The following is a 12,741-nucleotide window of genomic DNA, read 5'->3' on the forward strand; positions in this document are numbered from 1 at the left end:
GCACTTTTAGAAAGCTGCTGTTTCTCTGTTCAAACCTTCCTGTGTGTCTCTGGCTGGTTGTGGATTGACTGTCTGGCTGTGGGGAGTGACAGGGGCTGATGAGGTGTCTTGGTTCCAGGAGTCTGTGAGTGTAGTCCTAGACTGAATAGGCCCATCTGCATTTAGAGATATGGGTGGGGAAGTCCCTGCAGCTGAGCTGGGCTGTGCCTGCCTCCACAAAGGACTGGCTCCACCTCCTGCTGGGCTTCTGAGGACCCTGTCCCCCTGTCTCAAAGGAAGAAGTTGTGAACTGGCAGATTGCCCAAGGACTGGTTTGAACTGGGTCCAGAACCCTCAACACATGAAGAACAACGACTTTAGGGGTATAAAAGTAGGACAGAGACCCCTTGAAGATTATTCTTCTACAATCAAGAGGAACCTCTGCCGGAAGAAGTACAGCTGGAGAAACTAAGGAAGACTGCCCTTGATGTATGCTCTGGGGCTGACCTGTTGTTTTGCTGCTTCTACTAAAGGAGAGAAGAAGTGGAATTTGCTGTGTGCTGTGCTTCCTCTACCTACTTGCAACCAAGAGATGTGTGCTGTGTCTACTTAGAGTGTCCAAGGGTCTGAGACGAGCTGGCCTCCTGTTCCTGGAACACAGGATTAAAAAGTTCCCAAGAAGGTCCAAGACGTGGTAAAAAACATCCTTTATTCGCCCTCTGTGCCTTATTCCTAACTGCCTGCTGTGTGGGAGGATCGGTGTGCTCATCGGCATACACCTGTCGGAGGCCGTGGGATTGCTGGGACTACCCCGAGTCACTTGTGAGCATTGTGTGCGGCCTGACTGCGACCTACAATCTGTGGCGAGGGCTGCTGCGCCCGAATTGCCAGGTCCCCGATTCACCGCTGCGTCCCAGGACAAAGAACAGCCCGAGAAATTCACAGTCTTCGGCCCTGGGCCGCTGTCGTCACCGGCGAGGCAGCACCGTCATTGGCTAGCTGCGGGAGGCTCGTTCCATGAGGCCGCGCTGTAATTGGCCCAAGCGGAAACAGTGCCTCGTCACCCGGGGGCTCGTCCCGTGGAGCCGCGCTAGGATTGGCCCAGCGCAAGGAAGAGGTGCTGTGTCAGAGGGGGCTCGTCCAGAGAGCCGCGCTAGGATTGGCCCAGCGCAAGGAAGAGGTGCCGCGTCAGAGGGGGCTCTTCCAGTGAGGGATTGGCTCAGCACTTACCCCATTACAGAAGACGCTAGAGTAAAGGTACCGCTGGGAGCCTGTACGAAGTGGCGGCCTCCGCCCTCCCCGCACGCCAAGGTAAACTGCCTATCTGTTAGTCAGCGCGGGGAAAGGGAACCGCGGGCGGTGCCAGGAAACCAATTTCATCTACCTGAGGGTGGAGGCCTTAACGGGAGCCTACCGGCAATGGCAGCGTAGAGGGACTGTTCTCTTTGTGCAAAGAGGAGTCAGCGGAACTTGAGTAAAGTTTTGGATTCCCGGTTTAAAAAGTCACCAGCAGCATTACCACACTCGCTGCAGTACTGGGACACAAAGACTACCTTGTCATTTTGAACTACGGGTTCCCCCTCCTCCTCCCCTCCTTTCTGATAGGATTGTGCTTCTTGCAAGACAAGTGAACTATCGGTGAATACAACATTACCAGACATCGTTTTGGTTGGATTACAAAAGAACCACTTTTATTTTCATCTGCAACAGAAGTTATTATGTATGTTAACCTTGCATTGTTGATTTTTGGTCTTGCCTAAATTTTAGATAAAGAGTCTATTTTTTTTTTTTGTTTAAGAAATTTTTATTAAGCATTGAAAAGTGATACAAGAAGCATGTCATGAAAAATTAGAAAAAAGTACATATGAGTATAATAATAATGAAAAGACATCAATCTATAGGAATTTATATAGAAAAAAGAAGGGTATGAAGAGATAGATAGAAGAAAGAAGAAAGGAAAAAAAAAAAAAAGAAAAGGAGGAAAGCAGAAGACAGGGAAAGAGAAGAGGAGAGAAAGAGGAGGATAAGGAAGTAAAACTAAGGGATCATAAGGGACACGGAGCACGCGGTAAGGGAGAAGGATTAGAAGAGAGATAAGAAGTAAAGGGAAGCCATAATAAGTCAGATTTAACTTTCAAAGGGATAGAGGTAGAAGAGGCTATAGAAATTCTATGTTCATCACAAATATAATTCCACCATGTGTGGACCGAGAGTTTTGAATTATCTTTCCAACACGATAAAATAACTTTAAATGCAAGTGCAATAAAAAGGTCTAACAACTTAGCAGAAGAGGGTGTAACAATATCAATATCATCAGATAAAGAACCTAAAAATACGTGTATAAAAGATAATTGTGAAGAAAGAGATAACATTTTCATACATATATTCCAAACATCAGTCCAAAAAGATAAAACTGGGGAACAATGGTATAGTTGGTGTTGTAGAGTACCAGTAACTTTGGAACAGGACCAACATAAAGGTGAAGAGGTTGGAGAAAATTTATGTATAGTAACCGGGGTAATAACAACTCTGTGGTAAATAAAAAGTAAGGATTGGGTAATGCGTGCAGCAACAGAAACTTTGAAGAGTCTAGACCATAAACGATCCCATAATGCAGTGTCAAAAGAGACATCAAGATCAGTTTCCCAAGCAGTCTCTACTGTAGATTTAGATCGAACAGAACAATTAGACAGTAAAAGTGAATATACAAGAGCAGCTTTAGGTTGTTGAGAAGAAAAGAGAGGGTAAAGTGGAGTGACAGGAGTGAAAGAGGAAAAGGAATCGGAGGAAGAAGATAAAGAGGATAAGTGAGATTGAATAGCAGAGATTATAATAGAATATTCAGCAAGAAATGAGGAGGGTAAGTTAAACCTATTTTGTAAATCAGTAAAAGAAAGAAGAGTGGAGTCAAGGAAAAACTGATGTACAAACATTATATCCTTTTCTTTCCAGTGTTTAAAATAGAATGATTTACCTTTATATCTAAGAAATTTGTTGTACCAAACTACAGATGATATAAAACATTGTGTAGGGGAAAGGGTAGAGGAAAAAATATTTTGCAAGGTAGATTGGCAATATTTCAGAATGGGATACTTGGATATAAAGGTACAATTTGACATGAAAGGAACATGTTGAAAGGAGAAATCTTTTAAAAAAGAGCGTTCCAGAAGCACCCACTTAGGAACAGGAGTATCAAGGAAATCATATGCCAAGGAGAAGGATTGTTTGATGAAAAAGGCAGAATGATAAGAGCCAAAATCAGGGAAACGAACACCACCTTCATTTTTAGGACAAATCAACTTATGTAATCCAATGCGGGGATGTTTATTATTCCACAAAAATTTTGTGCATATAGAATTGATACGAGAAAAATAGGATTTAGGGATTTTGAAGGGGAGCATAGAGACTGTATATAAAACATGAGGGGTAATCATCATTTTGATGGTGTCTAATCTACCCCACCAAGAAAGAAATAGGGGAGACCAAATCTGCAGAAGGGATTGAATTTTCTTAATCAACGAATCAAATGTTATTTTAAGGGTTTCTTTTAGAGAGGAAGAAAACCATATGCCAAGGTACTTAATTTTAGAAGGGCACCATGCAAAATCAGTATTATTAAACATATATTGAAAACACAATGAATTAAGGGGAAGCACTTCCGTTTTGGATAAATTGAGCTTATAACCTGATATTGAAGAATATAACTGAACTTCATCTAAAAAGGGCGGGAGGGATGATTCGGGATTGGACATGTAGATGAGGACATCATCAGCGTACGCTGAGAGTTTAGTTTCGACAGAGGAGAATTTTAAACCAGTGATATGGGGGTTGGAACGAATACGTTGTAAAAAGGGTTCAAGGCATAAGATAAATAATAAAGGAGAAAGGGGACAACCTTGTCTTGTGCCTCTGGTTAAAGAAAAGAATCTGGAAAATTGATTGTTAACAAAAATGCTGGCACGAGGGGAGGAATAAAGGAGTTGAACTAACGCTATAAAATTTGGACCAAAACCAAACCAAGTAAGGGTTCGGAACATGTATTGCCAATTAATACGATCAAAAGCTTTTTCAGCATCTAGGGATAGGGCTGCTAACGGGGTTTTGACATTTTTACTGTGAGAGAGAACATTGGAAAAAAGACGGGCATTATCAGCAGCAAGTCTGCCCTTAACAAAACCCACCTGGTCTGTGTTGATTAAACGAGGGATAACGGAATCAAGACGAGAGGCAAGAATTTTAGCAAAAATTTTACAGTCATAATTAATTAAGGATATGGGGCGGAAATTTTTACATTGGGAGTGATCCTTATCAGGTTTTGGGATGATCACGATGAGGGCATCCAAAAAGGACCCGGAGGCCTTAGCTTCAGAAATAAAAGAATTAAATAACTGAAGGAGTTTGGGAGCAAAAAAGGAATGAAAGGAGGAGTAAAATTCAACTGGTAGGCCATCAGGACCAGGGGCTTTTGATTTCTTAAGGGAATGAATAGCTGAGGTAATTTCTTGAAGAGTAATTTCACGTTCTAGGTGTGAAAAATCAACAGGAAGGTCAGGGGGAGAGGGAAGGCCTTCGAAAAATGTTGTTAAGTTTGCATCAGAAGGATGAGTGTCGTCTGTATATAGGGCTTGATAGTAGTTGTGAAAAACTTCAGCAATGTCTTCATCAGAGGTAACTAGTTTGTTGAGTGAATCATTAAAAATTGGACCGACAGCTTTGCGTTCAGACTTGATTTTCAAGTAATTGGCCAACATTTTACCTGCTTTGTTCTGACCCCCATGATATTTAGATTTTATTTTAAGGAGGGTATGACAGGCTTCATTAGTTATAATTTTATTAAGAGTTGTTTTGGCAAGAATCAACTCCTGAAGGGCAGATGGGGATTTGGAGGAGAAATATGTGTGTTCAAGGATTTAATATGTTTAAATTGATCTTCATATTTTTGCTTATTAAGCTTCTTTTTGGCAGAAACATAAGAAATCGTAAAAGCACGAAAAGAAGCCTTAAAAGCATCCCAAGTGTTAGGAATGGAGGTATCGACGGGGTCATTTAAGGAAAAATATTCATTAAAAAACGCAGTACATTTTTTGATAAAAGTGGCATCCGATAAAAGAAAAGAGTTAAATTTCCAACGACTAAATTTAGAGGGACTAAGGGATAGGTCCAGGGTAGTATAGACCGGGGCATGGTCAGAAATAAAAATAGAACCAATAACAGATTTTTGAAGGGAGGGAAGAAGAGACTTACTAATCATAATATAATCAATCCTTGAACGTGTATGATGGACATTAGAAAAAAAAGTATATTCCAATAAATCAGGATTACACACTTTCCACGAGTCATATATAGGACGAGAGGCAATGGCAGATTGAAAAGCCTTATGGGTTTTATCAGGTTGAAATTTACTCGAAGATAACCGATCTGAAAAAGGGTCCAACCATTGGTTAAAATCACCAGCAACAATGAAATTAGGGCAGTCAATGGATGCAATGAGCAATTTAATGTCTTTCCAAAATTTGGGGTCTGGACGTACAGGGCCATAAATATTCAATAAGACCATCGTCTTGTTGTGAATAACAACCTTTGCCATTGCCCAACGACCTTCATCATCATTTTGAGAGGAGATAATTTGTGCATTTAAAGCCTTGTGAAATAATATAGCGACCCCTCCTTTTTTGTTGACCGCAGGAGAAAACACAACCTGACCCACCCACTGTCTCTTTAGTTTAAGGGAGTCAATGTCAATGTTTCCTGAAGAAAAACAACCTGTGAATGAAATTTGGTTAAGTGAGACAATACCTTCTGACGCTTGACAGGATGACCAAGACCACGAACATTCCAAGAGACAAAATTACACATGTTGGAAGGAGGGAAGAATGGGCGAAGAGTGGAGGCAACACACAGCAAGGAGATCACTACATAGGGGAAGACAAAAAATAACAGTTAAACATTGGAGTAGTAGAACGCTCATGTCAAGAAGGGAAAGAAGAATCAAGCAGCAAGAAAAGAATAAACGGAGAAGTAAAGGAAACAGCAGAGGGAACTTGAGAAGAAGGAAGCGAGGAAAGAGAGAGAAAAGAGAGAAAGAGGAAAGATACATAAAGAGGGAAAGAAAATTAGGAAACAGGTCAAGGCACAAAGGCTTGATCTGAGAAGGAGACAGTAACCAAAACATGTGAGACGCGGGTACGCCTGGGAGAGGACATGTCCCACGAGCAGACCTGATACGGACATCATGAGAAAGGATAAACACAAGGATGTGAGAAAAAAGTTAAAACAAAATAGTAAACGAAGATAAGTTAAGAGAAAGTAGATAGATTAGAGTAGTAATTGTAGAAAAAGAAAAACATTGAAAAACGAAAAGGCATTAGCTAGCAGTGTCCATGGTGGAAGGTGAGACACTCATCAAAAAGTCGCGAAGTTTCTGGGGATCATCATAGGACCTGGTACGGCCATTGTGGGTAATCTTGCAGAAGCAGGGATGGAGAATTCCATACTGAATGTTAAGTTGTCTCATCGTGGGTCGAAGGTTCAGGAATTCCTTACGTCGAGCATTGGTAGCAGAAGAGAGGTCTTGAGAAATGAAGATGTTGTGACCAGACCACTGGAGACGACGTTTGGCCCTGGCGGCTTTCAAAACAGCCATTAGCTCTGTGAACTCTAAGAATAACATGATGATTCCACGTGGTTTGGTTGCATTGGAATTGAGACGACCAAGACGATGTGCTCTTTGGATGTTGAGAGGATGAGTCGATGGCGAGAGTTCCAAAAGTTCCTGAAGAAGTTTCCGAATAAAAGAGACCATGTCAGACCCCTCCAAATTTTCCGGAACACCATAAACGCGTAGGTTGTTGCGTCTATTACGATTTTCCAAATCTTCGGTGTGTAGTTTGAGTTTGTGGATTTCTTGTTCCAAAAGTGGAATTCGAGTTGAGAGGTCTTGGACATCGCTTACACGTTGTTCTAAGTTCAAAACCTTATTTTCCATAACCACCCAGCGCTCCTCGATCTGCTGAAGTTTAGCATTGGTAGCAGTCATAAAGGGTTGGAGACCACGCACCTCCTCAAGGATGGAATCCAGAACAGGATTAGTCGAAGAGTTAATGGGGGAGGGTGGGTCATTTTTTGGTCTTTTAGGTTTTGTTCCTGTTTGCGATAACTTCGGCGAAGTAGAGACATTTGCCATGATGCAGGATGACAAAAGGGAGCTGTGACCAATAATGCTGTAGAATATGAATTAGAATGTGGATGCACAAAGGTGATAGGGGCACACCCTCTGGCAAAAATAGGACAATGAGAAAAATGAGTCGTCCAATGACACACTATTAATCAGTGCAACGATGCAGAGTAACAGCCACACGATGTCAAACAAGAGGCAACCACTAAATCAAAATCTTGACATTGTGACAGACCATCATGCCAGTATGGAATGTAGACTAGATGAAAGAAAGCGCCAAAACACTCAAAGGTGAGTATAGACAGTGCTTAAAGGCAATGGAGGAGACCGATGGTCATTAGAGAGCAGGGGAACAAGAAACTTGAAATGGCGTTGAGGTATTCATCACATTCCTTGAATATATCAGCAGTAGAAAGCTAGGCATCCAGAAGCACAAAATGGCGGCTGCTCCACCACATAGAAAGAACTGCGCATTTAAATTGAAAGCAGGAACATCGCCAAAAGTGAAAAAGAGTCCACAGCAACTCATCAATGACGCAGCATCCTACGATGGTAGCAGAGCCAAGCTAGCGCCTGAGCGAAAGGGGAGAGAGCAGTAATAGCGCAGATAAAACATACGAACCGGCGGCATACAAAATGGCGTCCGTCCGTGTTTTGAAGTGAAGAGATATTTACCATTGAAAATAGTCCTCGAAAATGCGCTCGTTTCGGTTGGCAAAGCGCTGCATTCTGAAGTTCCCACCTTCCGACACTGAAATATGGCAAGAAAAACCGTCCGAAAGACGGTTAGACGATTTCTCACGGCATCCGCGGGTTGTCCGAGACGGAGCTCACGGGAGAGACGTCCTCTATCGCCGGCGCACAAGCCACGCCCCCCAAAGAGTCTATTTTTGATAGTTACCTGTGTGGTGTCCTTTTGTGGTGTGTCATAGTGTTATTGTGGGTGTTGGTGCAACTACTTTACACATTGCCTTGGATATAAGCCTGCCCGCTCATGCCAAGCTACCAAGGGGGTGAGCAAGGGTTATCAACAGTGTGTACCCCTTTACCCTGACTAGAAGTAAGGGTCCCTATTTGGTCAAAGGTACCCACCTCTGCCAACTAGAAAACCCCAATTCTAACACTGCGCTACAGCTCTTACCCTTTGTGGCATTGATGGACCCGGAGCGGTGTTAATCCCTTCAGGATTTTGTTGCTCCCTGCAGGACCTGTGCTTCAATTTCTAACTTTAGAAGATGAGGGTTTCAAATAATATGTAGAACCCATTTGGTCCTACAAAAATGACAGACAAAGAAGTCTGAAACCTTACAGGTTTTTTGTCTCCAAATTTGGTCATACAGTAATCAGTTGGAAGTTTCAACATCTGTAAATCAATGAATCAGAGTGCAAAGCTCAGTAAAAGTACAGAAAGCAATCAAAGAGCTCAGTAAAGTTCGGATCAACAAGTATCAAAGTCTATAGGGGGAGAAAGCCAGCATGGATTCACCTCCCATGGTCAGGAAGGAAAAGGTTCATTGTAAAAGCAAATGAAAATACTTTTGTAGGATTCTAAACAAAGAATTTCATACATTCATTACAGTTTTATATAGTTCTCATGAACTAAACCAATTAGAATTAAATTGAGTAAAAACTGTTGCAAATGATTCTGCAACATAAAACTTCTCTTGGATGCTACTTGGGCGGGAACAAATATTGTTACATCCTGTGCAATTCTGTCAATTCTGCCAGCTAGATGCAACTTGGCAGCTTGGCAAATCAGAATAGCTTGTGAAGGTTGCTGGCCCTGCCCATGAAAAACATTTAAACTTTATTCTACGCATACATGGAAATGCAATTTTATCTATGTGGTGCAGTAAAACGTCACAAACATGATGGAATCTGAAGGCTAGAATCTCTATGTTAACCAGAGCTCAACTTTTCATCTGTGCAAAGCATTATAATACAGAAAAAAACTGCCAAATCATTTGTTAGTTATTTTCTTTGGTCAATTTTTGGGGCCCATAAAGCGCTAGCTGATGAATCAAAGTTTGCTGCTGAGGCTTGCCAACAAATCATTACATTCAATAAATGTGAAGCGCATTTTTCTGCACAAGAAACACAGAGAACAATTACGATTTCAAACCATGAACATGTATTAAGTGTTAAAAGGTTTACAGAAACCAAAAATCAGATTAGTAATTGATTAATCAAATAAGGATGCATGAAATAATATGAAGTTCAAATCAAATGAAACTCAAATAAGAAAGAGAACAAACCATTATAAGGTTGCCTCAAAGGGAAAGGGCAACAGAAAATAGGTTCTGCCATTTTGAGAGTCCTCTAAATCTTCTCCTTTGAGCACCTTGAAAACCCAGTCTGAGCACTAACCTATACTGTACTATCTTAAATCACACAATTCTAACATTTGCTATACTATACCTACACACAGTTTTCATGAAAAAAATTAAATCAGGTAAAAGCGAGGTGATACAATTATACGCTTTCTATCTTCTCAGAACCTTCCACAATACAGCTTCTCTCAACATCCTTTAACCGGTTCCATGCTCATGACGGAGCCGCTCCGTCATGAGCCGCGGTTGGCTGTGCTCATGACGGAGCGGTTCCGTCATGGCCCTGCCGCCGCGCCTGCGCGGCGCTGATTTTGCGCCTGCGAGGCAGGTTCTATTGAGCGGGCGGGGCCATGACAGAACCGCTCTGTCATGAGCACAGCGCAACCGCGGCTCGTGACGGAGCGGCTCCGTCACGAGCATGCGAGCGCCGCTCTGCTCCCCCCCCCTAGCGCTGCGGCGGAATTGCCGCCGCAGCGAAGGGGTTAACGTTGCACTATCGATAACAAGATGAGATACAGGAACCAGACTGAACTCTGCAGGCGTCTTTGCTAATGCACTAATCATTACATGATAATCACAAGGAAAACAAAACATTTCACATGGGATGGAAAGCAAGAGAACATTGCAATTGATAATTGAGACTCCAGCTCCACCTAGAAATAAAAAGTTCACTTGTCACAAACCAAGATGGAAACCAACATTTGGCATTTTAAAATGTAGGCCTACATTAGTCAGGGATAATCTAAATGTGAACAAGTCATAGATGTCTATATGTTACTATCATATTAATGCAACCTTTTAATATATGGAGAAGACTACACCACTTAGAACTGGAATAATAAATGTAGCTCAAAGGCATTCAAATATAAACTAATTTACATTAAAGAGACTTTTTAACAATCTTCGTATTAATGATCTACAGCAAACCAAAAACATGCTGCCCATCCTTGCAGTGCAATAAACCAGTATCACACAGGAAGCATCTTATATAGAGCAATTGACCACTCTAACATTCGTGTGGAAACTACCCCTTCCCAAACGTGCCATGGCCCATAGGCACATTAAGTTCAGCGCACCCTCCTGTGTTGATGCCTACGATTTCCAAATATTTTCCCATTACTTTAGGCACCCTCTGCCTTCGTAATCTTGTTTTTCAGCCAGTGAGCACCAGTTCATGTCCATTTTCCATTGATCCAGATCTTCCGAGACTTGTGAGCCCTTCATTGCTGGACAATGTTTGTCCTGGCCACCATGAGACCAAACCTACAAAGACTTTCAGCATATTGCTGTAGGGTTACATCTCCCAAGAATGACCAGTTCAGCCCTGAACGGCCCCCGTGTACCAGTTATGTCTGTAAGGCATCTTTCCACCATGGATCAAAATTCCTTCAGTGCTGGACATTCCCATAATGCATATAGGAGACTTCACTTCTGCCCACAGCTGTGCAGGCAGTACATTCAAGAAAGTTTTTAAAGGTAATTTGGTTACTGGTATTGGCTTGCTTCTTCTAGGTAAGGACACCACATTGAAGTCAATACTTGTGTTAATCACAGGTCAGATCAGAAGTCACCTCTTTCCTTGGCACCTGTCCAAGACTTCTGTTCCTCCGGATGATTAATTTGTACTCCGCAAGGAGCAGAATCTTCTTCCAGGTACTGTGTGTTTTTTTAGGAACTGAAACAAAGACAATGATAATCACTTCCAAAGGTGGAACCACCCTAGAGAGATGAACTGTCGCTCCCAACAAACATGAAGCTGAAACCCTCTGATGGACAGGTGGGTGTAACAGGCATCTGTGCAAACCTCAGCATAAATCAGTTCCTCATTGGCATACTGCTCCGCTGCTGACGCACGCTCTGGGAAGGAGCAGATGCTTAGGGTGCCACCCACTGGGATAGGTATTTAGGGAGGCTCTGGGGCATTTCTATTTGCACAGCTCAGGTGGGGTATTCGGCTGCCACACTGTACTCTGGTAGTTCTTCGACTGATTAGCACCATGTCCCATTACTCCTCCTCGCGGTCCTTCAAAGGATCTAGTGGCTCAGTTCAGTACTCTTCAGCTGGTGAGGAAGGTGTTGGTAGGCAGCTGGGGGACCTTTCCAGTATTTCATTCGGTGGTTATTTGGGATTTAAAAGTGCCGGGCATGATGCTAGTGGTGGGGGCAGCACTGGGGTTGGCGGCAGATCTGCTGGAGGTTTAAGTTCTGGCGGGGGCTTTGGGGCAGGTGGGGCACAAGCGGTTCAGTTTGGCTATGGAGCTGGTGGAGGGTACGGATTTGGTGGGGGCTCTGGAGGTGGCTTTATGCAGGGAGGTGGAGGTGGCTTTTTGCAGGGAGGCGGTGATGGAGGCCTCCTTGCTGGGAGCAATGAGAAAGCCACCATGCAGAACCTCAACAACCGCCTGGCCACCTACCTAAGTAAGGTGAAGGAGCTGGAGGATTCCAACACTGAGCTGGAGCGCAAGATCCGTGAGTGGTATGAGAAGCACAAACCTACATCAAGCAGAGGAGGCGACTACAGTGGCTACTACAAGACCATCGAGGAACTCCAACAAAAGGTAGATGATGTTTACTCTTCCCATAACTGTGATTGGAGATTCAAAGCCAAACCTCCTCATGAGAACTGGGGCAACTCCAGCCAATCCCATCCTATTTAATAACAATACCACCCAGTAGTACTCGGTGGAATCATTACTACTGGGGGAAGGAAATAGTGGCCAGCCGCCATTCTTTTTCCAATAAATTTGGGGTTGAATACTATAGATGCCAGAAAGCATCTATAGTATTCAACCCCATTGGCCCCTAAACTGTGGAACACCCTCCCCTCTGAATTAAAAACTCAACCGTCCATCTCGCTGTTCAGGAAGGCATTAAAGACATGGCTGTTTGCCGAGGCATATCTGTAACCTGGTTCCCGGCTCCTACTCCACTCTTTCTGTTAGGCGCCTTGATGCCCACCGGGTTAAGTTTGCGAGGTACAAGACTGTTCATTCATTCATTCATTCATTCAAAGCATTGCAAAGTGTAACTATATTTGCATACAGAATTGATCCAGTTCCTGATTTTCTAAATAATTGTGGAAGCCCCTCTATACATTCACATCTGCAATTCCTCCAATACATCCCACCCAAAGGTGAGCGTGTTTAATTATCTTTGTGTAAAAAACAGGGACTTGTGTTGGGGCCATCTTCCCAATAGTAGAGCGTGTCTGATTAAACATTGTTTGTCCCTACTACATAATCGTAGATTCTTTTGTAA

General features: G+C 42.9%; 2 protein-coding genes across 2 annotated transcripts in view; both read left to right on the forward strand.

Moving 5' to 3' along the window:
- LOC147717224 (keratin, type I cytoskeletal 17-like) overlaps positions 1 to 12,741 on the forward strand; it is a 109,459-nt gene that overhangs the window by 47,432 nt on the left and 49,286 nt on the right. The gene's annotated exons all lie outside the window — the stretch shown is intronic.
- LOC147717225 (keratin, type I cytoskeletal 19-like) overlaps positions 11,481 to 12,741 on the forward strand; it is a 51,032-nt gene continuing 49,771 nt past the window's right edge. Inside the window, exon 1 of the mRNA XM_086924175.1 lies at positions 11,481 to 12,041. Within this exon, the coding sequence (XP_086780301.1) occupies positions 11,481 to 12,041 (561 nt within the window). The remainder of the gene's footprint in view (positions 12,042 to 12,741) is intronic.

This window comes from Lissotriton vulgaris, chromosome 5 (genome assembly GCF_964263255.1).
Source record: "Lissotriton vulgaris chromosome 5, aLisVul1.2, whole genome shotgun sequence".
Classification (NCBI taxonomy): Eukaryota; Metazoa; Chordata; class Amphibia; order Caudata; family Salamandridae; genus Lissotriton; species Lissotriton vulgaris.